Genomic DNA, 25,520 nt, shown 5'->3' with positions numbered 1-25,520 from the left:
TACATATATGTAGTTCGTAATACGTCATTTACAGCACGAGAGTCATCTTACACCCCGGGGTGTAAGATGGAGTTTTCCAGCACCGGTAAAAATACCGGAAATCCCCGTCTGGTATGCAAGAAAGACCTGTATTATACAGTGGTATAGCTGTCGGTCTGTGACCACAAGTCTGTATTATATAACGGTATAGCTGTAGGTCTGTGACCATAAATCTGTATGATATATGAGGTATACCACTGAAAGCAGCAGACCGTCTTGAAATAAAATATTGACAGAAGCGTGAATATTTTATACAAAAATTTATTCAAAAATTATAGAAATATAATAAACAAATATAAACCGTTATAGTCCCTATTTTGTAACTCAAATGTAACACTTCATGTTTTCAAACTGGATAATCTGGCATTAGAAAGTTTGTATAGTTAATGTTTTGCATGGAGGGAACGGTTACTCGCAAATACAGACAGCAAACAAACAATTTTATCACAATTTATATGAACGAGTATATTAGAAATTATACTGAAATTTAGATAATATAAACAGATTCTACAAAATTAAAAGTAAAAGACTAAAAAAATACAAGATTGCTATTTTAAAATTATAATACACTTTGTTCGGAGATATTTCGTCCGTGTATAAAATTCATTGCAAAAAATAAAAGTCATGTCCATGAATCTAGTTCTGCTGATTGTTAAATGTGAGTCGAGGTCACGTGACAGATGGTCCAACTGAAGTTTATTCTCTCACCATCGATTGAGCTTGTGAGGCGCCTAATTCCTGTAAAATAAATGAAAATGAGGTAAGTATAAACAGCATCTAGATCTATTAGAAAAACAAAAATACTGTAACATAAAATGAACGAATTTTCCTAAAAAAATGTGCATATATTGCAATTTATAGACATACATTTATCGGGGATGGGTGGGTATTCACAATACGTGATATACAGTGTTTACAACATCACTATCTCACATACCACAACCACTGTAATATATTTCTGACCTATATTATATTGTATTATATTACATATTCATGCTTGCTCGTCCTTGAAATTTTTCACTTTGATTGTGATCGCTTGCCGAGCCATCAAAAGCTTTTATTCCGGTAGAGTAGTCACAAAATTCGGTTGCTACTAGTTACCATTTATAAAATGATACGTGGGCTGTAACCTGAGATTTTATACCCAAACTATAAGGACAGTAAATATTTTGAATTTTTACAATGACTTGTTATTTATCAGTACATTGGCAGTTTCGGGTAGATATCTAAAACTTATAGTGTAATGTTCGATTTCAAAATACACGATAAAATTAAGTATGAGAGTAAAATGATACGTTGGCCCTAAATCCCCTATCTCGTACTTTTTAAAAAATAGCTAAATAGCCTTTAAAATGAAAATATCCTTTTCCTGTGGTGGACAATCCTATTAGATTTACATACATGTCAAACAAAATCTTTTCTAGTAATGCATTGCCATTAACGCTAAGACGGTTGGACAGACACGCAATATAAAACAACTAGAAACAACAATTACTTGCACAGCTTTTTAAGATCATATGCGAAAAAAAAAAAATCTTATCCCTACAAATAAATACTGCTAATCTGCCAAATAACACTAAAAACTATTTCAAATTTCTTTATACCCAAACCTTTTTGATGAGGAATGTTAGCGACATTGTAAAAGAAATTTACAGGACTATGATGGGTTATAAATTTGCCAATTATTCAAGTTTTTTCAATAACCTTTGTTAGATATTTAAGTTGTTCAATAACCTTTTACACCAAGCAATAATCCTTTCCTTTCATCAGTTGCCTACATTCGCTGAATCAGCAAACATCTCATAAATCTTTCTTATATTAAGAATCTTAACTTGAAATAGGCAAATATATTTTAAGTTTTTGAGTGGAACAAAACTGTGGCTCCATCTGTTTGCTTTTTGTATTGTTAATGTAAAATTATCACTATGTGTTTATTTGAAAGTTGTTATTGTGAAAAATCTGCCCTGTGGTGTGCAGAGTAACTATGTTAATTGTCATTTCGCTTGACATCATTACATCATTACATTGATGTAACGAAAAGTGTGTAAAGTAGACTCTTTTGTCTGTGATTCACACAAGTTCAGCCTAGCGGCGTCGAATAATCAATCTATGCGGCCATTGATGAATCTGGATACTTGCTGTTCTGGTTTTGAAAGAAATTACGTAATTTCAGAGGCTAAATGTGTCAAGCCTGCATGTGGTCTTGCAACAACCAATCAAATACTACTTAGTTTTCTGGTTTTACAACAAATTCCATCGTGTCCAGGTTTTTCGTGATTTGAATCCTAATCTCGTTTTCATCTATATTGATGACGTATTGGGAAACTATTTTAGAATGGAAAGTTATTAATTTCACGCTGAATTAACTTCATAAACATTGAACTATTTAAAATGCACAAATGACTATGACTTCATTAGCAGTCAGCAGCATCTGAATGAAAACACGTCAGTTAATATTCCCACTATGTATTTATTTAATATTTTGCGGAGACTTGCTCCTTGTAAAAGTGGAACAAAATAGGATTGGTTGAAGGAGTGGCAGTGAATGCTTTGCTTATTTCATGAACGAAAAGAATAATTTTGTAAGTATGTAGAACATTATATGTACTTTGGTACATATTAATGTTCGTGACGTTATTTATGAATCAGTTTCGTGCGGAGGTTCTATAGCGACGATATTTTTAACAGACTAATTCAAAAGAGCAATTTTGTTTCATTTGTATAATTATCAAGTGTGTTAATGCGTATGCAAATAAAAAATATTGCATTTTTACAGTGGGGAATATGCACTCATTCTTCCGCGGAATAATATTGCGCTCCTGAGAAAGTCGCCCAATATTTTCGAATTCATCTGAACTCGAATAATCTGTAAATATCAGATATATTCAAATGCAAAATGTTTTTACATCTTTTTTATTGCCGCCCCATTGCCAATAATCATGTCCAATAACCTCTGGGAATTTTCTCTGTGAATACTTTTCAATAGTCCAACGTGATTACCAATCAACGCTGTAACTGTAACAATTTGAATACGCGGCAAAATATCTTTTAAGTTAAAGATCGCGTTCAAACATGAATCGATTAGTACGGGTATATGAGTCGTAAAATTCCCGCAGCAGCAAATTCACACTAAGCAACGGGTAAACATCACAATTTTTATTATGACGACACTAGGGCGACTGGTACTCATCAAAGAATGACAAACAGATCGGGTTATCTATAGATTTTAACCAACATATTGGACTTAATACTATCCCTGTGTCAAGATCAAGGCATATTTTATTATACTGATATATGGTACTAAACTGAGACAAAGAGATTTACAATTTGTTTACATTATCTAGTTATATATCTTATTACAAGTCTGGTGGATTTTGCTATTTTGGCAAACTTACTAATTCAAATACATGTATGTAGTAAATATTAGAACTTCTCTAGGCCATACCAAATTGATTAATAGTTCTTCGGAAAATTTTCAAAAAAAATTGGAGCGGGCGAGCGAAATTTTTATTTTATTTTTTTTTTCTCAATTTTGATTTTTTCAGAGGCGGGTAGATTTTACATGGAGCGAGCGGGCTTTTTTTTTTATTTTTTTCCCAGCTTGGACCCTTGAGGAGGCGGTTATGATTATACATGAAGTTAACATTTCTTTAGAAATAACACAGAAATCAAACATTTACAGTGTGGGTAACACAGTATATAGCTTTTCTGTTATGTTTTAAAGACTACATGAATGATTTTGCAAATAAATTCTTGCCAAACCTCACTGAATCACTTTGTTTTTTTTAGTTATAATTTCTAAGGGATGAGTGTCTTATTTTTAATTTTGATTTTTCTACATTAATCTGAAGGCCTGCCTATTTAACGGCACAGCATGAGGAATATTTAAGACAAAACAGGCACATGTGTGGAATAACATTTCTTCTGAAACACAGTTAGATGGCTTCGGCACATGAACAACTTTGTGCCCCTAGTGAAACTCCAACCCATAGAGGTGAAGGGAAGTAATAAACCACTTGACCAGTGAGACCAAACAGAGTTGGTCATACAGATGCTTTGACATTGCTCGAATCCCTTTGGAATAATTTCTTAACAGATCAGGCTAGCTTATGATTTTGTGGTGAAGATTCATTTCAGGCAAAAATGATAACAAGACTGACAAAGAATGATCCCAATATGGCCACCCTTAAAGTGTTATATGGCCACCCTTAAAGTGTTGTTTGTTTCGCTTTGACTGAACTAGAAATTTAGAGTTGGGGAGGTCTGTTTTTTTTTTTTTTGTTTTTTTCCCGTTCTATCAATTCACAGCCAAGTAATAGACAAACAGGCAAAATTGGGGTTACAAAAGGACAGATTTTATATCTACACTACTTATTTGAAAAGCTAAACAATTTTTAAATTGACTAAATGCGTTTCGATAGAATATCTGACTGCTGTATTAAAAGAAGTTACGTTCAAAAAGATTTGGGCCTAGACAATGTGATAGGTCGGTCAGGATCTGTGAACAAACATTTTTTTAAGATAGTAGTCGGCCTCAGCTTTGGGCTCTAGATATAACATACTGAACTAAACAACTGATAACAAATGGTTTGAAAACTATATCTGAACAATATTTCCAAATATTTTTAACTGCATCCCCGTGCACGTCTTACAAGTCGGGCTTCGTTCCTTTCACTGTATCGAACAAAAGTAGAACGTGCCTACTTCATTACCTACCGAAACATCGAAGGCCATGTGTGGCACTAGCACAGGCACTCCAGATTTAAAACAAATGATGAACAACACCATAATTCCTGACTTTTTGAGTTATGGTCATCAGTAACATGTGTTACGGACGCATGAAATCCGATCAATATCACTTTGACGCATTAAAACAGCGATAAAACCTGCTTTGCCGTTATTATTCCGGACCGCGTAATCGGGAAAAAAATATTTTTTTCGGAGATTTTTATGTACGTGCGGGCGGGTGATTTTTATTTTTTATTCTCGGGAATGAAATTATTGATGCGGTAGTTCCGACGAACGACATATCAATTTGGTATGGCCCTAATGTTGACATAGTTGCAAAGAATATGATGATACTACGCGAATAATAACGTTAAATAAAACTACATAACCCACTGGTTACCTGTAAGACATGTAATAACTCAAATGTATTGACCCTGAATTCTCGTTCAAAATGCATGTAACCTAAGATGGCACGGGTAATTTGTTCTTTTTAAAAACAAAGAGAAGACTTTGAACACTACGGGTCATATATAAACAGCTATTGTTTAGTTTCTTTTTATTTTCATGTCTTATTCTTACTTAATGACTTTCAAAGCGAGAAAGAACAAACATTTTTTTTTTACATTATTAAAGCGTGTAGCAGCAACGAATGGAATCGTTCTGGTGGTGTACAGTTAGCAATCTTGACACAATATTCTTACTTAAAAGAGCCTGTCCATGTATTTTTTACCTTAAAGCCATGGGTTTCAGTACAACGTGGTACAAATGCAAAAGATCGTAGGAGTTTTTATCCTCTTCCCTACAGCTTAAATACAATTTCGAAATATGATAAACATGACATACTTTCAACGGATTAAGAAAAATGACAGATATTTGATATATTGCGAAGAGATAATGTCCAATTATACGCAAGTCCAGGACCTAATGTAGTTCGAGTATCCCCAATGCAAACATTGAAATATTTGTTTAAATAATTTTGACAGCTGTAGCACTTTTAAGCTTTAAGAAAACTTGTACAAAGGAAATTTTTTTCCAATGGATTATTATGATAATAACTTATCAAACTTTATTTCGCAATTTAGTAGGCTTCAGTTTTTTTTACCCCGCAAAACATTCTTCCAGCTTCAAATATGTTATCTATCCAACAAAACAAAAAAAAAAAAAAACAACAAAAAAATGCCGCATTCGAAAGCTTGCCAATTCATGTTAATTTCATGTAATGGCAAATACTTATGGGATTGTAAATACAGTTGAACCTGTCTTAGCGGCCTTAAGCCGCCACATGGCTCCAATAACCAGTCAGCTTACTTTCAAAACCGACCGTTTTGCTCTAGTTTCAACTTGTCCGAAGCAGCTACATTGTATTGTTCCCACTGTTCGCTTATTCAGTCAGTAAATTTTCAGGGAACATCCCGTCAAATGATAAATGGTATTGCCAAAATTGAATGATGGATCAGTCCATTTTAGAAATTAAGCAAGCTAAAGGTTAACCCAGGTTTGACTGTGAATCTCGCACATAAGATCTTTTATAGATTTACTCTCACATTATATTAAAGTGATGTCTTATTAAGAGAAAGCAATCGAGATTTGATTGTGTCCTACTTTCTTGTATGTACATGTATCTAATCATGTACCAAAGTACTTAAATACAGGAAATTGACCATTTAGGAAGCTGCGACACTTAGCCCATAATTGTACACTTCTGACTGACTATATATAAATGTTTATTTATACAACAATTGAAGAAATATAGGCGGCTAAGTTGCACTTTATTCTTTTCATAAACAATAAATGTTAAAAACTTTTAGACTATTTACTCATGTCATAGAACTAAATGTACAATTTATTTATTTCAGACTTTGCCGTTTACTGTTTAATCGTCTTCTAAGCACCACCTCTATAACCTAAAGATTTAAGCAATGTATATAGGACAAAACATATAGAAAGCTCTGAAATTTTTTAATGTCATTGAAGGTTTGTCGCGGTTACATTTTGTTAGCCGAAGTTCATATTTTTTGTTAGCCAAAGTTCATATTTTTATAACGGATTAACCTTATTATTACTCTATAAATCGAACATTTAAAACTATTAAAGGGGGAACCCACGTCAAAAATCGCGTACAAGGTCAGTACAGTCTAAATGTTGAATAACCAGTCACTTTGCTTACTGTAGTTAACGGGGAAAAAGGGATTAAGAGTAAAGAAACAATGGTCCATGAACGCGGACAAAACCCCAGGACAAAATCCCTCATATCCAATTTATGAAGCCTAGCGTAATCCCACAAGTTATCCGAACTTATAAGTTTAACAACGAATATTAGCTACTTTCAGAAGATAAAGATAAAACTATTCTAAAAGGTTTTATATAACAACGTTTAAAGGGAGTCAGATTTTGTCATCCTATTTGTGGGGAGTTCTATAACGTCTACTTCAATTGAATGCGTTGGTATCTCCGCAAGGGTGCTTTTAATTTGGTTTTTGAAACACAATGGTTGATTATACATGCATTGTAAAGCGAGGAAGTAAAAAGTGTGGCTTTAATTCATAGCTGATATAAGTAAACATGTCTTTAAGCATACTATAACTTAAATCATTTGTTTTTTCTTCCTTCTTTCATATAGGAAAGGTGGGGTTGGTTTTCACATGGCCTCACACATTCGGAAGTTGAAACTGAAGAAGATAATGAAGAATAGTCAAAGTAGAATATAAAGGCGGGTGGAAGTGAAGAATAGTTGGAGTAGAATACAGACGGGCGTTAGTGAAGAATGGGTAGTGCAGAATACAGACGGGCGTTAGTGTAAAATGGTTACAGTAGAATACAGACGGGCGTTAGTGTAAAATGGTTACAGTAGAATACAGACGGGCGTTAGTGTAAAATGGTTAGAGTAGAATACAGACGGGCGTTAGTGAAGAATAAGTGTGAAATACAGACGGGCGTTAGTGAAAAATGGTTAGAGTAGAATAGAGACGGGAGTCAGTGAAGAATGATTAGAGTAGAATACAGACGGGCGTTAGTGAAGAATGAGTAGTGTAGAATAGAGACGGGCGTTAGTGAAAAATGGTTAGAGTAGAATAGAGACGGGAGTCAGTGAAGAATGGTTGAGTAGAATACAGATGGGCGTTAGTGAAGAATGGGTAGTACAGAATACAGACGGGCGTTAGTGTAAAATGCTTAGAGTAGAATCGAGACGGGAGTCAGTGAAGAATGATTAGAGTAGAATAGAGACGGGCGTCAGTGAAGAATCGTCTAGTAGGATATAGATGAGGTATATACTTACGTTCGCTTCCTGTATCAAGGAACAGAGACCACAGAACCAATGCATAAGGCAGTCCATACCGAATGAGCCCTGAAAATATAATATACACCGTTATACAGACTGTATATAACATTATATTACATATTTCTATTGTTTAAATAGATCTACATTTGTTCTACAAGTCCTCAAAACTTACATGTATGAATAATGAATTAACGACTGCATACTTAACATCAAAGCAGTAATGATCCCTATGTATGGATGGTTGTGATAACAGTTAAAGTCCGCTCTTGTCGCGATTCGAACCCAACATCTCCGGAAAACCTGTCGGTCCTTTAATTTATGCTAACCTTTATCGACATGCCTTAAGGAATGACGGAAGAAAGACAACTGCTTTGCTTTATACAAATTTATTTTTGTTCGATTGTGATGAAAGGTTTACGCTTAACTGAGCCATTTCCGAATCCTCTTAAAGGAAAAAACACAACTAGTGTCATATGAGAGGGTGTTGTCATGATCCCAGTAGAGCTCGAACCCATGACCCCACAAGCTGAGCAACAGTCAACCGCTTCGCGTGAAGATCAGTAACTATGAAGAACGACTGTCACGAGAAGGCTAAATATAGACATAGCTGAACGTGCAGATAGTATAAGTAACTTCCTCGTTGTTATATAATATACATTTCAAGTCAGATACTAGTTGTACTAGTATTTATTTTTAAAACAGTTTCAAGCAACTATGTGAAAATATTAACATACATGTATAACACATGTAAGAACTATTTAAGTGCTCTTCTGATGTTGAAAACACACTTAGTTAAGCTAATCAAGACTCCGACTGAACTTTGACCTCGAGTTAAACAAACACTATAATTAAGAAGGCGTAAGGCTGGTAAAGATAATAAAGCGTTTTTTTTTACTAAAGACATTTCTACTAGAAGTGGGCTATATTATTCAAACTCATGTTCAAGTTGCTATCAAAAGTGCGGTCACATCGTTTAAGTTTCCAACAAAATTCCCACATGATTTCACGGGAACTTAATATGTGTATTAAAATATTTCGGTCATCAGGGGAACTGACAATGTGCAATTACTATGTTCGCCTAATTGGTTTTACTTTCAGTTTTACGTTATTAAGTGACCCTTGACTATTGTGTCCTGTTTTTGTCATCTCCATGTGTTCCGGAAATAACATCGGATGTAACAATATTACATTTCATCTGGTCAAAAATTTCTGCCCAATTGTATATTAAGAGAGCTAGTTAGTCTTATTAATGAAGTTTAAAAAGGATAAATGTCAGACGACGGAACCAATTAAACGGAAATCACCCAGAGAACAAGTGTTTAATGCTATCTTTTTGTATGCAGTAAGCCGAACTATATCCAAAATGAAAATCAAACAACCCCCCCCCCCCCCCCCCCCCCCAAAAAAAAAACGATTTTACGAATACGTGTCGCTTGAAACTATTTTCTTCGTGGTCAGATGATCAAATGACCCAGCTTTTTTTAGAATGAAAAAGAAGTAGACACAAAAATTGAACAGGAAAATAACATTAATAAAAGAAAGTGTTGTGCGCGGATGACGCCCATCACGAGAATCACATATCGTAAAGCTGTTGAAATATGTTATCAGTCTCCATCGTATTCATTTGCCCCAGGTTACATTGTGTCCAGGCCGGAAGTACAGTATCAAATTTATTTCAAATATTTGTGTGAGACCTTCCGGACCACGATGAAGTGTCCGATAAGTATGCCGTAATAAATAAAGAAAGCCACTTACTAATACTTACTGATTGACACGTTTACAACAGGGTACTTATTTATCATCGTTATCGCGCATCTGTTTACTAGTTTCCAGATGATGGCCATAGCCTTGACGTGTGGCGTTAGGTTATGCAAGTTCTTCCTTTATCGCCGATTAATCTCAAAATTTTATTGTTATGGTAATTACACATTTCCTAGTTCGTGCGCGGCAAAAATATATCTAAATAACACATCAGTCGCGGTTACATTGCAATTATTGATTTGACATTACGTTATTTCTGTTGTTAATCAAAGAACCTTAAGTGTAGATTGATTTTGTTAAAAATAAGTAGGCACAGGGGGCTCGGCACTGGTGAATAGCCTTAAAAAGTAGGCCCCAGAATTAGTTCAAATTGCACGGACATTGTCTTGGTCGAAAACAACAATTATTATTACATTATCATGCGAAGTCATGTAGCGATACGACCTTGTGAATATCGGTCGAGCTCAGCGAGGTCCTAATTTATTATCGAGAACATTAGATAACTGAAGATGAACATGAGATAATTTACTGAATACCTATTCGATTGTGTACATGTCTTCCGAACATAATATGTATTGGTACAAATTTCGACATTTTAGGCAACAATAACAAATCACGAGTAAAAGCGCATCAAAAAATATATACATTTTAAAAGGGCTATTCTCAAATCAGTATGAAAAGAGATATACACGTGCACTTAAAAGCTTTTTTTACATACACACTGAAATAGACTAGCCGCTAGACTGATAATAAATATATTTCTAAATTTTTCCCCTTTTTGTCGAATTCAATTCCGTAGATACAAAAGCCAGTCTTTTTTAGAGATTTTCACAGAGGAATTATGTTAAAATTATGATACTGGACGTAGAATATAGACTGGCTCAGTTCACTAAATTAAATCATAGGAGCTAGTCTAACACTGAATCAAAAGTGAATCCAAACCGATGTTTGTTTTCCCCTCCGTTTCGAAATCGGCTTTGGCTTTCACATATACGTCAATAATTTTGACACTGATGTCGGGGCTAAAATTTGTAAATCGAGCAATTTGTGTAAAAAATGTGACCCTTTCACCTTTTTGGTAACCCAGCTATAGGGTTTCAATTCGTGCATGATTTCGTTTTCGTTTCTTTTTAATTCTCTGTTCGCTTTGGTCAAATGATCATATGCATTGAAATTTTCTGTCGGTTCGGTTTCGATTTTTGGTTTGGTGTACATGTGAAATGGCCTTAAGAAATACGTAAGTGTTCATCTGAAAACGGCGTCACACTTAAAGTTAAAGTAGATACAAGACTTCGACTGATTACTGACGTCGATTTCAACAAACATTCATTATATAATTAAAGTAACATTTTGGAAATAAACTCTTCCCTTCCAAAACACACAATTCTAAAACGACTTGTATTCGTCAAACAAAATCCCTTTAAAATCTTGTAAAAAGGTACATCTCTTTTGCTAGCAAACAAGATCGATAACAAAAATAGTATGTACATTGTATTTTAATTTTAGAAACAAGGTATATCTTGCAAAAGCGTGGTTTAATTAATTTTAGCATAGCAAATCGTTTGTACATTCGACGAGGGCGTTGTCTGAGTACATTATTCCGTGCGGCGTATAACCGATTCGTTGTGTTAAAATTCATTTAAACACATTTTTGCAATTCTTAATTACTTATAATTCAATATGTTAGTTTGCAAACAATTACCAAGGCGTACTCTCATCAAGAGAACTTCCGTAACTTCCGTATGACATTCCATACGATTTATTAAGTTTTGAGTAGAGTAATTTTCTTAATTTCCGCATAATCTTAGCTAGTTTAATATATACGAAATATGCCCAAGACATAGAAATTTTACACCAAAAGAAAAAAAAAAAAATGACAAAGTCATAATTTTCAACGAGAAATTGCTCCTTCTATGTCTGCTAATATAAAACCTTGTTTCACATGCTTTAACATTATTTTTAACGTTTTTCTTTTAAATTTTGTAACTTGGGAAAAAAACAACAGCACAAAGGTAACTTACGTCAATTCCTTTTTGTTCCCTGACCTTCCCCCTGATCTTAGCTCGGGACCAGATTCCAATAGGTCCCAGTATCGAAAGGAATCCGTACAGACAGCACGACTCTCCAACTTTCTCGGCAGTTTGTCCGGCGGTTAAACACGGCAAAAAGTACGTAATTATGCAAACTCCGCAGTTGCTGAAGCATCCGAACAATCCGTTTTGCCACTCACCCATTTTACAATCTGTTCTTCTTTTTTATTTTGAACAAAAAAACTAAACAGTCTGACCACTACACACCCCTTGCTAATTGTGAAAAGTTTAATGGACCTATTTAACTGCTCGCGTCAGTTGCGATGCAGTCAGACTGAACGCCGATCTGATTGGATGAAAATCTCAACCGGTTTTTCGAGTGTCTCACATAGTCTATATCGTAGGGTATGTACACTGTAATAAAGTTATAGTCAAGAAACATTAAATTTTAGTATATATATTTCTTATTTGTCAATGGAACATTTTCCATCAGAAAGTACTTCTGAATTTTGATATTTCTTACAAATATGAATCTGTCAAAAGGAGGTGATATTCCTGAAAATTTGAAATTCCTCGCAAATACTGATCTGTCAAAGGGAAGTAATCTTAAGAAAACAATTCGTTTTTTTAATAACAAACATGCCATCATCACGGCCATTTTGAACGTTGTTGCACGTTGATAAAACACTAAAATCAGAGTAGCGTAAACAACATTGGTTGTCACACTTATTATGGCAATATGTGTCATTATTAATTCCCATATGAACAAAAAAATTCAAAAAAATGTTTTCGACATTGAACAAATGGATGTTTTAAAAGATCAGAATATGGGTCAGAACTTTTACGGCAGTCTTGTTTCCTCGGCCTAGGGAACTTTACTTTCTCTACGACTGCTTTGGTAAGAATTTGTACCAAACAACTGTCAACTTCCAGCCAAAGTTTAAGTCAATTAGTCCAAATGATTAGTTAGAAAACCTTGTATTTTTTGGAGCGGCTTAATTTTTATGAGATTATATTGCGACTGTAAGTGATCAAATAATAAGTAAATCAAACACAATGACCCAATTTTCAAGTTTTGATTTTATTCATATACGAAAGAACATGTAGGTCCTGTTTTTTTATGAATCAATTTCATTTAAACTATTCCGGTTCAGGCTGGCCAGGCTATCATTCCTATATTATTATTTTGATTTCTTATCATCGACTTGAGAGAAGAGTTTTTGAAGTTTTTACTACATGTACAGGGTGTCCCGAAAGTTATGACGACAACAAACCTATATTGTGTAACGATACAATTTGCAAAAACTTGCTGCAACTTGGCTGAAATTCTGGAAATATATCATTGACAAAAGTATAAGCATTTTATACAAACTTTATTCAAAAATTATAGAAATATAATAAACAGATAAAATACGTATATTAACGTGTTTAGTAACCTAAACCATACTCATATTATTTTTAAGTTGGATTTCTCTTAAAATTTAAAAAAAATATGCTTAAAGGCAATTGTTAGCCACAACATGACGTTACATGGACATCAAACAAACAGTTCTGTCACAGTTAATATGGAACGAGTATACTGAAAACTGTACGAAAATTTACAAAATATAAACATCATACAAAATAAAAAGAGATCACAGCATTATTAGATTCACAATTTTTTCGGAAATATGTTTTCAGTGTATAAAGTTCAATGTAGAAAGAAAACCGCCAAATCCTTTTCAGTTGATTGCAAAATGAGCCTAGGTCACGTGAAGGATGGTCAATCTTGTTTTTATTCCCTCGCCATGGATTGAGCTTGTCCGCCTCCCTCCATTGCCTAAAAAATAAAAAAAATAAAACATGTATAGGAAAAGTCACATATAAATATTTTGCTAAATATAAAGAAATTGGTTTGTCAAGTTTGGCAATGGACTAAATACAGTTGAAATTTTACATCTCAAACACGCTCATCTCAAATTTCCGCCTATCCTGAAGACGTTTTCACGTCCTATCGGTTTTCTTGACGTACAACGCTCGATCCCTTAGAAATAGAGAAACCGAGATTCAGTTTTATATTTTTAAAGTAGTTGTAATTTAAAGTTCACAGCGGGGATGCGTGTCAAACAAGGAACCCGTTTCTTCTGCCTGAAAGTTACTTTACAGTAATTTGCACCCCCCCACCAGCTTACTGACATTTTTATGAATACATTAAAATTATTTACGAAAGTGAAATGTTATTCATGCAGTTTTTTTTGCAAGTTGTCTTTTTGGTAAATGATTATAGTTATTTAATTTATCGTACGTTTATTTATAGAAAGTATATGTGTAAAGGTCGCATATATGTCTGGAAAACACAAACGTCTCACACAATTTTCTGTGTTAAAGAGTCTCGAATTTAAGGCACTGTGCGCATTATGACACTTGAGATTAATTTATCAGATTACGTACACTTGATAGGCAATTTGTGAATAAAGCTCAACGCGCATGCGCAAATATATGGTTTTCCGTAAAAACATCGCATACGCATGCGCAGAACACGTAATTTACCGACTGTCTTCACAGTCCACTAACCTTTGAATGTTTTTTTTTTGTTCAGTTAGGAATTGTAAGATAGCGTGGCTCAATCTTTTGTTTTATTTTTGATGTAATATGAATAAGAAGTCCATCCTCTTGTCCTCTTTTTTACAAATATGTGGTTAAACTTGATAACTATTTGTTCCAATTGCCGCCTGCCACTGGACCATTTTTTAAGTTGACGAAACAAGAGGTATGCAACGGAATCCACGTCCACGCAACTAACACAAGTTAAGCTTATATGACGTAGGAAAGACCACTGACGTTTATTCGTGTGAGTTGGTCTGTTTTCAGTAGAGGTTTGTTGTGAAAGCATGCATGACGTCATGTCACAACTATGCAAGCATTTCTCAGTTTCAGGGATGTGGCCCTCTTCCTTAAGCAGCATGACAACAACTCCCAACGAGTCCTTGACCTTGTTTTTCATTCTTGCATCGTATTACAATTGAATCGTCAAAGCGGAAAGAACAACATTCAAGCGTTCATGATTTTACGACATATTGCAGAAATTATTTTTTCGACATTATTTTCAAGCTTCGTTTAGCTTCATAGATATTGAACTACTGAAAATGAACAACATGATATAGCTTCATCACGGTGGCGATACCCTGGGTATGCAGGGGTGCAAAATGGCGGCGGAATCTCTCGATTCAGGTAACATTTTTCATTATTACTGTCTTAATACTTAACCAATTTTAACGAAATAAGGATGAGTGCCCGCTCATAAGAATACTACACCCTCGGCTATAAAGCTTGGGCTCCTGAGTTTCGTAGTTTTTGTGAAAAGTGCAACGGCGTATTCTGACGGAAAAAATGCAACTGCTATGTAGGGGGGCATTTTTATGAAAATGATTAAACCAACTATCCCTGTGTGTTTCGAAAAACGGCTTGTAGGGCGGAACCGGGCTTGACATGTTCCAAAGCTGTTGTAGAACTTTAGCAAGTGAAATCGACAGTTTTCAACAATTCCGGGCGATTGAAAGGAAATGCTATGTGGGGGAGGTGTTTTCATTATGTTATGTGGGGGTGCTTTTGACATGTGGGGGTGACTTAACTGGTTGCTAGGCTGCTAGAGGCACGCAGTGATATGATCATTTGATATATAAAGTATATATAATATGGCTAGAAATTATCTCAGTGGAAAAAACCTTTTCAAGAATGTTTCATTTTGAAGGTGGATGTGACGTACACATATAAATGCCTTCTACAGACACATTTGGGTACATATCTCTGGAACAGACTGTCAGCTCCGTCAATTCAGATTCGTACTTGTATTTTGATAATATTCCCTGTGTTTTTATCGCCATATCCGTGAAATCGGGGGCAGTATCTTTGTTGCTCTCTCTCTCTCTCTCTCTCTCTCTCTCTCTCTCTCTCTCTCCAAACATATCAAATAAATAATTTGTTTCTTAATTGATGTCTTTGAAACTCACATACTTTACTCTTTGTCATATTACCTTTACATTGATATATAGACATGCTACCATGACCTTCAAGATAACCTTTTCATGGCAAGACACTTGGCAATTTTCCTATTTATCAAATTAATGCTAATGAATGATTCATTTCTTTATATATATATATATATATATTGAAACTCATACATGCTTCTATGAACTCGGCATTCAAGATAACTTTTTCGAGGCCAAACACTTAGCAAATTTCTTAAGTTTTACCATTACTTTTTCATTTCTTTATGAAATCCCTCCATATTCACACATCCCATTCATTGTACATGCCCATTACATTGGTAAATAAACATTTGACCTTGGTCTTCGTTCTGACATATTTACACGTCAAGCACATAGCTCTTTTTCCAGCTTCATATTTCAACGGGGGCATTGTGCTTCAAAAACACATCTTGTTTTTCTTAGTTTTCTCGTATACTTATAGCCAGTTAGCGTACTCCATGCCCCACCAAATATTTTATTTTGTTTTCGGTGCTCACGAGTGCCGTGGCAGTAATGTTTCCTTATCTAACTTTCTGATTAACTGTTTTAACTTTGAAAAAAAATGAAGAAGAATGTGTTAGTAGAAATATATAGTGAAAGTCAAAATCGTATCATGATATTTCAAACTGAATTGTTGTATATTTGGAATTTAGCCTATGTATGTGAAAGAGTTTGACCCTTTAAAATATTGTTCGAACGGCCAATTACTTCCCTATGTACTAGCAGTAAATGTATTCGGGCCAACGCGGTTCTTGCAATTTAAAAAAAAGAACTGAAAGGTTCTATACAATAATTTTATGCTTTACGCGCAGTTTCTTTTTAAAATAAGGATAGTGATATCGAAAATGTTTAAAATCGTTATTTAGACAACTGCTTTACCACTTTGAACCATAGAATATTTTAAGTTTCAACTGTCATGACTATATTTCGGTACAATACAACTTCTAATGCCACCTTTAATATTTTTTTTCCAATTTCTTTAAAAGAGTTTTTATGAAAGTTACCATCGCTGTTCCTGGTTGTGGAGATGCAGCTGATCAACTGATAAAAACCCCAGTCGCAAAATTCGCAAAAAAAATCCAACAGCGGCAACGGAGATATAATGTGTTTTAGTAATATACGTCGGGGTTAGTCTTACTGAAACAGCATTTGTATTTCAAATTAAATTGTACTATTCGCACATGACATTTGCACCGGTGGTAAACGAGCTCGTGAAACTTTTTCTTCATTAAATAAAGACAATCTTTGTCGCATAATAGCTATACTGAAACAGAATTGCATTCATTTGAAAATGTGAAGTGATTACAACTTTTTAATATTAAAGTATTGAGTATGTAACATTACAATAAATGACTTACTATTGGTAATTTTGTAGTTGTATTGACCTGCCTAAAAGTAATATGTGTTTTCGTCCGCTGCCACTATGTGTTTAAAGGAATACTACAATAAATCACTAGAATTTGTCAAATGATACTATCGCGTATCTATACGCCGCCTTTTTGTTGCAAAATGACTATGTTCCGACTTTTAAAAGTAAAGGTGAAAAGTCAAATAAAAGTAAAGGTCAAATATTAAAGAATATAATTGAACATCTTGTCAACAAAGTTGTTATTTGATTATAAGCCAAATTGGTCAAGTACTAATTTAGAACAAGTTATGGCCAAATTTAATATAATAGATCCAGGCCCCTTATGACACCTATAGCTTTATATCTAGGTGTCGTATGAAAATGCACTCTCCAAAGGCCATAGCAGTATCGTGATCAAGTTTGAAGTTTCTAGTGCTAACGGCGTATGAGAACAAACATGCAAAGACGAACGGACGGACATAACTTGAGTCACCCCCACATGTCAAAAGCACCCCCACATAACATAATGAAAACACCTCCCCCACATAGCATTTCCTTTCAATCACCCGGAATTGTTGAAAACTGGCGATTTCACTTGCTAAAGTTCTACAACAGCTTTGGAACATGTCAAGCCCAGTTCAGCCCTACAAGCCGTTTTTCGAAACACACGGGGGTAGTTGGTTTAGTCATTTTCATAAAAATGCCCCCCTACATAGCAGTTGCATTTTTTCCGTCAGAATACGCCGTTGCAGTTTTCACAAAAACTACGAAATTCAGAAGCCCAAGCTTTATAGCCGAGGGTGTAATATTCTTATGAGCGGGCACTCGTCCTTATTTCGTTAAAATTGGTTAAGTATTAAGACAGTTATAATGAAAAATGTTACCTGAATCGAGAGATTCCGCCGCCATTTTGCACCCCTGCATACCCAGGGTATCGCCACCGTGTTCATTGGCAGACGACAGCTTCCGAAGGAAAACCTTAATAGATGTATACGCTTATCTTGTTTTCGCGTTGCACGACATAATATTTACACTTAATAATAGTTAAGCCGTGGGTGGGAGTATATTCTATGCTCATTTCGTGTGTAGAAATAAAAAACTATGATGTAGATGAGCAGTAAATGCGTGTATGCTGATGCGAATACTGGCAGATACCCATGAATTGAAAGCACGCGACAATTACCTTTAAAGGTAAAATAGTTCAGCCACCTATACACACACATTTGGCATATCTAATCATATATGCAATGCAATGAACGCGTAACTTATGAATTAGATCCATATAATTCGTTCAACTTACCAGGATTCATCGTTCAGATGCTTCAGTATTTACTATTTAACCACTCGGGCTAACGCTCTTGAGGTTCAATTCCTACGCATCTGAACTCCGAACTGTGGTAAATTAGACGATAAACCACACGAAGGCATTCATTATTTGTTAAATAAAATGTATTAAATTGTAAAACGCTAACTTGGCGATAAATGACATGGTTGTATTGCCACCCTTGCCAATATTTCAATTCAATATTGTGAATACCTCATGAATAGCGCCAGCATAAAAGGCTAAAATTTTCTTCTTATTTACAAATATCAATCAATACTGTAATATGACCGACTGGGATTAGGGGGATTATCGGCAAAATATGCTCCAGTGAACATTTGAATCGATGAGTACGGGTTTTAGATTGTTTTTCAGCCGATAAATTCGCACAGAACGACAGATAAACAACATGGGTTTATTATGACGACCCTAGTGGCGCGATTGATTCTCATGGAAGAAAAATGATGCCAGCATTTGGATTATCCTACATCTTTCCGCTAAGATGTCGGTCGTCGCGATACATCCGAGTCAATACCAAGTATATCAGACAGAGAGACATTTTGTTTAATTGGGGTCGTTTTGCAACTGAGCAAACTTACAAATTTCAATAATACACTAACAGTCAATTTTAGAACATCTCTGATATTGTCCGAGTCCGTTTATAAATTAAGTTTCAGAGGCGTCCATTAACTGAAAATTAAAGTTCTTTGATGCTTACTTTAACGTCAAGCACACACATAAAGAAGTGATAAATATTTGAAATATTTTGTAGGTACATACTGTTTATTTAAGTCTCGTCTACAAACAGTACATAACACCAAATACCACTTATTGATATATCTACTTAAGCCATTATCTCAACAGCGTTAGAAGAGACTGTTATCAACACAATACATACTTACACAATTTTTTAGAGAACACAAGGTATTAAACAAAGTACTTTTGTCAATTATATCATAAGGCATTACAGATTGAGAACAAACAACCCATACACCCCGCGTTTAGAAAAAACACTACCAAAGATAATTCCAATGAGCGCCTGTCTGACAGGTCTTCGATGAGCGGTTAATCGAAAGATAAAGCGAAACCACACCGCAAAACCTGAACCAGTGAACAAGAGACCTCACACTAAAACTTTGTTAAATAAAGTAAATAAAATTTGACAGTTGTTTTGAAAGAACCCCAAACGCTCATTATTAAGCATAAATACACATAACACCCAAAATCACACACCGCCATCATGTCCCGTCATAGACTTGATGTACTTGTTTGTTCAAATATTGTTGAACATATATATTAAACATAAAATAAAATCTACTAATAATCCCGCAACGTTTTAAAGGATTCAGTTTTATTCTCCGTTAAAGATATTTTAATGCGTCAAATAATTATGTTCCAATGGAATGGGAGGACGGACGTTTTGGCCCGGACGTTTTGGCCTAGGATCTTTTGGCCTAGGATGTTTTGGCCAAGAAAATTTTTGAGGTAGGATGTTTTGGCCAAAAAAAAAAATTATTTCCATAATATGCAAAATATGATCTGGATAGTAATATGTTATCATAATTATGTTACATGTATAGTATAATTGATCATATTTTAAGAAAAATAGTTGTGAATAAAATTTATTTTGATAACTCTTCGTTTGTTGTAAATGGCAAATATTTCCACATACACACACACACACACACACACACACACATATACAATGTATACACATAATCTTCATTATTATGAGGGAGTGTAGTATTTAGAAGAAGATATATAATTATGTATATATATAAAAAGATTATAACAATTAAAAATAAAATACCACTTATACTATAACAATCTTTGAAATAATCTCCGAACCATATTTTGCATGATATGTATATAACCACAATTTATTTTTGGCCAAAACGGCCTATCCCCCCAAAATGCCTGGCCAAAACATCCTAGGCCGAAAGATCCTAGGCCAAAACGTACGGGCCAAAACGTCCTACATTCAATGGAATGCCACATCTGTGACCGCAAAAAAAAGCGATAGTTATGTTAACACATTTTCGTATGCTTTTCCTCTTATGGCAAATATCTGATCATCTCTCACATATGATATCCGACTGTTTGTTTTGGATATATACTCTTTTATTATCTTGAAGAAATTTAACCTTATCTTGAAGCAATCATATATTATCTTGAAGCAATTTTATATTATCTTCGAGAAATCTTACATTATCTTGAAGCAATCATATATTATCTTGAAGCAATTTTACATTATCTTGAAGCAATCACATATTATCTTGAAGCAAACTTGCATTATCTTGGAGGATTTTAAATGATTTTAAAGCGATCTTACATTATCTTGACGCGACGTCTTATACATGTTGTAGTCCGATTTTCCAGCAACTATTCATATCTCAGGAAATTGCCTAACTTTGGTATACTTCTAACTTACATCTAATTACTTTAAGCTGATATGTTAATATATCATTTACTAAAAAAATGAAATAAATACCCAATGCCAAGAAAAACCGCTTCGTTTTAGGAAGTTCAAAGCTTTGTGGTCAAAGCCCGATGTAATATATAATTTACATGTATACATTCATATTTAACCTGACTTGTGTAGGTTCAAAGAGTAAATCCAGACACAAGGTCACTACATACGTATTTGAAGGGCACCGGTCATTTAGAGAACATATAAGGGGGCAACATAATGTTGTTGTTTTTTTATTTTCTTTTTGAAATATATTTGATTGGACCACAAATTTATAATGCTGTTGAATGAAAGAAACAACAAGTGTTTATATAAGAGGAAATAAAAAGATACATATCTGGACTATAAATGAACCTCCTTTAAAACCCTGCATTTTGTTCTTTTATCTCGCTAAATGGAAGGGGTAGGGTCGATTTTAACATAGCCGCTTGAGCTGGATGTGAGAATATCTCCGTAGCGAGCAAGACGGGCAGAAGTAAAGAAAGGTTGGAGTAGACTATAGATAAGATGTGAGAAGATCTCCGTAGAGGCCAAGACGGACGGAAGTGAAGAAAGGTTGGAGCAGACTATAGATAAGATGTGAGAATATCTCCGTAGAGACCAAGACGGGCAGAAGTAAAGAAAGGTTGGAGTAGACTATAGATAAGACGTGAGAATATCTCCGTAGAGACCAAGACGGGCAGAAGTAAAGAAAGGTTGGAGTAGACTATAGATAAGATGTGAAAAGATCTCCGTAGCGAGCAAGACGGGCGGAAGTGAAAAAGGTTGGAGTAGCTTATAGATAAAATGTGAAAAAACCTCCGTAGTGATCAAGACGGGCGGAAGTAAAGAAAGGTTGGAGCAGCCTATAAATAAGATGTGAGGAAAACTCGCGCCATTTTTCTATTAAGTGTCTGTTTGCATATGGCTAAGATGCGAGAAAATATCCGTAGTGAGCAAGGCAGGTGGAAATGAAGACAGGTTTGAGTAGACTATAATTAAGATGTGAGAAAATCTCCGTAGTGAGCAAGACGGACGGGAGTGAAGAAAGGTTGGAGTAGCGTATTAATAAGATGTGAGAAAATCTCCGTAGTGAGCAAGACGGACGGGAGTGAAGAAAGGTTGGAGTAGCGAATAATAAGATGTGAGAAAATCTCCGTAGTGAGCAAGACGGACGGGAGTGAAGAAAGGTTGGAGTAGCGTATAAATAAGATGTGAGAAAATCTCCGTAGTGAGCAAGACGGACGGGAGTGAAGAAAGGTTGGAGAAGCGTATAAATAAGATGTGAGAAAACGATCTCCGCAGTAAGCAAGACGGGCGGGAGTGAAGAAAGTTAAGAGTAGACTAAAGCTAAGATGTGAGTAAATCTCCGTAGTGAGCAAGGGAGGTGGAAATGAAGACAGGTTGGAGTCACGGGGTGGTTTTTAGAGTAGACTATAGATAAAATGTATACTTACACGTGCTTCCTGTGTTAGGGCGCATAAACCACAGAACCAATGAAGGACACAATCCATACCGAATGATCCCTGGAAATATAATGTATATCGTTATACAAATTGTATATATAATTTTGAAGAGACGAGGTAAGACAATAAAATTGCTTTGCGTGATTATTTAGGGTGGTGACCTTTAACACTGCTCGGAAACAGAATTAATCAAGCCGAGATCATTCCCAAAGTTTTCAATCTTTCTTTTTAAGATATTGCATAGAAAAGCATTCAGATGTTTCAATTATGGAATGATTATTCGTATTAAGAAATTTTCAAGGTTTTAGATGCTGTTCAATAAACTATATATTATCATCATACATTGTAGCGGCAAAATTATAAATGGCGTTCGAAAACTTGTACCATTGTAGAGGCAAGATTTCAGATGCCGTTCAAAAATCTATGCCATTGTAGCGACAAGATTTTAGATGCCGTTCAAAAGCCTATACCATTGTAGCGGCGAAATTACAGATGCCGTTCGAAAACCTATATCATTGTAGCGTAAAGATTTTAGATGCCGTTCAAAAACCTATACCACTGCAGTGGCAAGATTTTAGATGCCGTTCAAGAAACGATGCATTGCAGTAGCAAAATTTTAGATGCCGTTCAAAAACCTTTACCATTGTAGCGTCAATATTTTAGAAGCCGTTCAAAAACCTATTCCATTGTAGCGGCAAGATTTTAGAAGCCGTTCAAAAACCTATACCATTGCAGCGTCAAGCATTTAGATGCCGTCCAAGAAACAAAGCATTGCAGCGGCAAGATTTTAGATACCGTTCAAAAACTTATCCTATTGTAGCGGCAAGATTTAAGATGCCGGCCAAGAAACAATGCATTACAGTGTCAAGTCAGTCGGTCTCAATAAAAAATAAGTACTTTTATTTCTTTTCTTCTTACGTTATCGAAACAAAATCTACTTACATCTATTCCCAGTTGTTCTCTGACCTTCCCCCTGATCTTAGCTCGGGACCAGATTCCAATGGGTCCAAGTATCGAAAGGAATCCGTACAGACAGCACGACTCTCCAACTTTCTCGGCAGTTTGCCCGGCGGTTAAACATGGCACAAAGTATGTTATGATACAAATCGTACAATTTTCGAAACAGCCACACAGACCAGTCTGCCATTCACCCATGATTAACTTAAACAACAAAAATACAGCCCACAACTTTGATCGGATCAGCTCGAATTTCCACTCCCTAGTGCAGACTGAAATACAGATATGTTGTATATAACTGAGTTAATGAATACACGCTTCTATAGCAACTGTGTCAATACCAGCAACAACATGCACCTATGTCAGAAAGCATATGTTCTGTAGCGAGGAGAACATATTTAAAATCTGTGATCCACATCATGGCACATGAATTAATTAAAATGTTATTATGAGTACCATACTCGATCAATCAATCATCGTATATACGACTTCATGCATAATTTCAGTGCATCTTTCACCTTGGATCGTTGAATCTGTCGGCAATGTGTTTAGCCCTTACCTTGCTAAATTTCTATAATGAACTTGTCCATCTTTCAATTTGGACAGAACCATTAACTATTGAAAGGGGTGCTTACCCAAAAGATACTGACTGAATGGCGAACAGTGCAGATCATGATCAGACTGCACAGATGTGCAGGCTGATCATGGTCTTCACTGGTCGCAAAGGCAGAATCAATCTTGTCCAGCATGATAAGGGTTAAATTGCAAATCTTTAAAAAAGATAAGCTCGCAAATATGCACATATATTATTTTTCATAAGTGTCTCTTTTTATGTAGAAAAGAATGAAAGCCTTGTATAATCATTGACAGAGGAGTTTGGACACCATTGTACTTCTTGAAAATAAGTCACAATTTTGGAAATTTCTAGAAGCAAAATTGGTGCAGGTCATTTTAAAATAAAACTTAAACCTTTAGCCTGCTGGCGACAAGTGATTCTACCTTTGCGACCAGTGCAGAAAACCATCAGCCTGCACATCCGTGCAGTCTGATCATGGTCTGCACTGTTCGCTATTCAGTCAGTAAATTTTCAGTGAACACCCCTATAAATAATAAGTGGTACTGTCCAGATTGAATGATGGATAAGTCCATTTTAGAAATTTAGCAGGCTAAATGTTATCTAAATAACTTGGAAGTAAACACCGCAATCAAACAAACCTATAATAGCAGACTGAATTATGACATGCTTATAAAATGCAAAAGCCGCCACGCACCTTCAACCTATATCGCGTGTCACCACACACCCCTGATCCACACACCCCTGATCCGCACATGCACGGCTCTACTCGGTCATTTTCCATCCAATATTAAAGGCATGATGGAAACTAACAGACTGAACAGGAGCTTAAGATCTCTTGCTTGACTATGGAACGCTCTCCCAGTCAAACTTAGAGATGCCAATACACTATTTAATCTTACAGAACTTTGTAAACTGATCTGTTTAGTATTTTTTATATTTTGCATATTTAAGAGAAGTTAATTCAAACTGCAAACTTAAGACTATATAATAATATATAATAATATATAATGATAAGTTCCTAAACGTGGTTTATTGTAGAATAACCCGAGTTTTGAGTTCTTATGCGTAAGAATATATCACAAAGGCCGTAGGCCTGGGTGATATATTGTTTCGCATAAGAACGAAAAACTCGGGTTATTCTTCGATAAATCACACTTGGGAACTTATTATTTCGATTCTAACACGACATACTAGTATCAACAGTGTTAGAAAAAATGGTAACTACTTTTTACGTCCGGGCTACGCACCTGGATCGGATGACGTCATTACACGCGAGTGGTTTACTGCAGAATAACCCGAGATAGATTTTGCTCTACATGTATGTATGTTATTTGTTGGTCGTGTTAGAATAACCGGTAACTGTGCCATTTGAAGATTTATAAGCTCGATAACTGCCACTTCAAAACATTTCACCGTATCTCCCCAGGCTATGTCAATGTGCTTTTACAAACTCTAAAACAGTTCCTCAAAATGCTAGATGCTGTATAGCCCGGTAACACAAGCTATGTAATCGCTTTCTCTAAAAGTTTTTGAAGCTTTTATAACGTCTTTCTACAG

The 25,520-nt window shown here is 35.2% G+C and overlaps 2 protein-coding genes across 2 annotated transcripts; both read right to left on the bottom strand.

Moving 5' to 3' along the window:
* Nucleotides 1-457: 457 nt before the first annotated feature.
* Nucleotides 458-12,162, bottom strand: LOC123533023 (uncharacterized). Its single transcript, XM_045314675.2, has 3 exons — nucleotides 11,830-12,162; nucleotides 8,045-8,113; nucleotides 458-777 (listed from the first exon to the last, which is right to left on the bottom strand). Exons 1-3 carry the CDS (start codon nucleotides 12,040-12,042, stop codon nucleotides 736-738), a joined length of 324 nt encoding a protein of 107 aa, XP_045170610.1. The 5' UTR covers nucleotides 12,043-12,162; the 3' UTR covers nucleotides 458-735.
* A 1,032-nt stretch (nucleotides 12,163-13,194) lies between these two features.
* On the bottom strand, nucleotides 13,195-23,679 carry LOC123532714 (uncharacterized). The gene is made up of 3 exons (XM_045314266.2): nucleotides 23,372-23,679; nucleotides 22,421-22,489; nucleotides 13,195-13,657 (listed from the first exon to the last, which is right to left on the bottom strand). Exons 1-3 carry the CDS (start codon nucleotides 23,582-23,584, stop codon nucleotides 13,613-13,615), a joined length of 327 nt encoding a protein of 108 aa, XP_045170201.1. The 5' UTR covers nucleotides 23,585-23,679; the 3' UTR covers nucleotides 13,195-13,612.
* Nucleotides 23,680-25,520: the final 1,841 nt, after the last annotated feature.

The sequence above is a fragment of the Mercenaria mercenaria genome, chromosome 11 (assembly GCF_021730395.1).
Source record: "Mercenaria mercenaria strain notata chromosome 11, MADL_Memer_1, whole genome shotgun sequence".
Lineage (NCBI taxonomy): Eukaryota > Metazoa > Mollusca > Bivalvia > Venerida > Veneridae > Mercenaria > Mercenaria mercenaria.
Note: the sequence above shows the minus strand (reverse complement) of the source record. Positions and strands in the feature narration are given on the sequence as shown.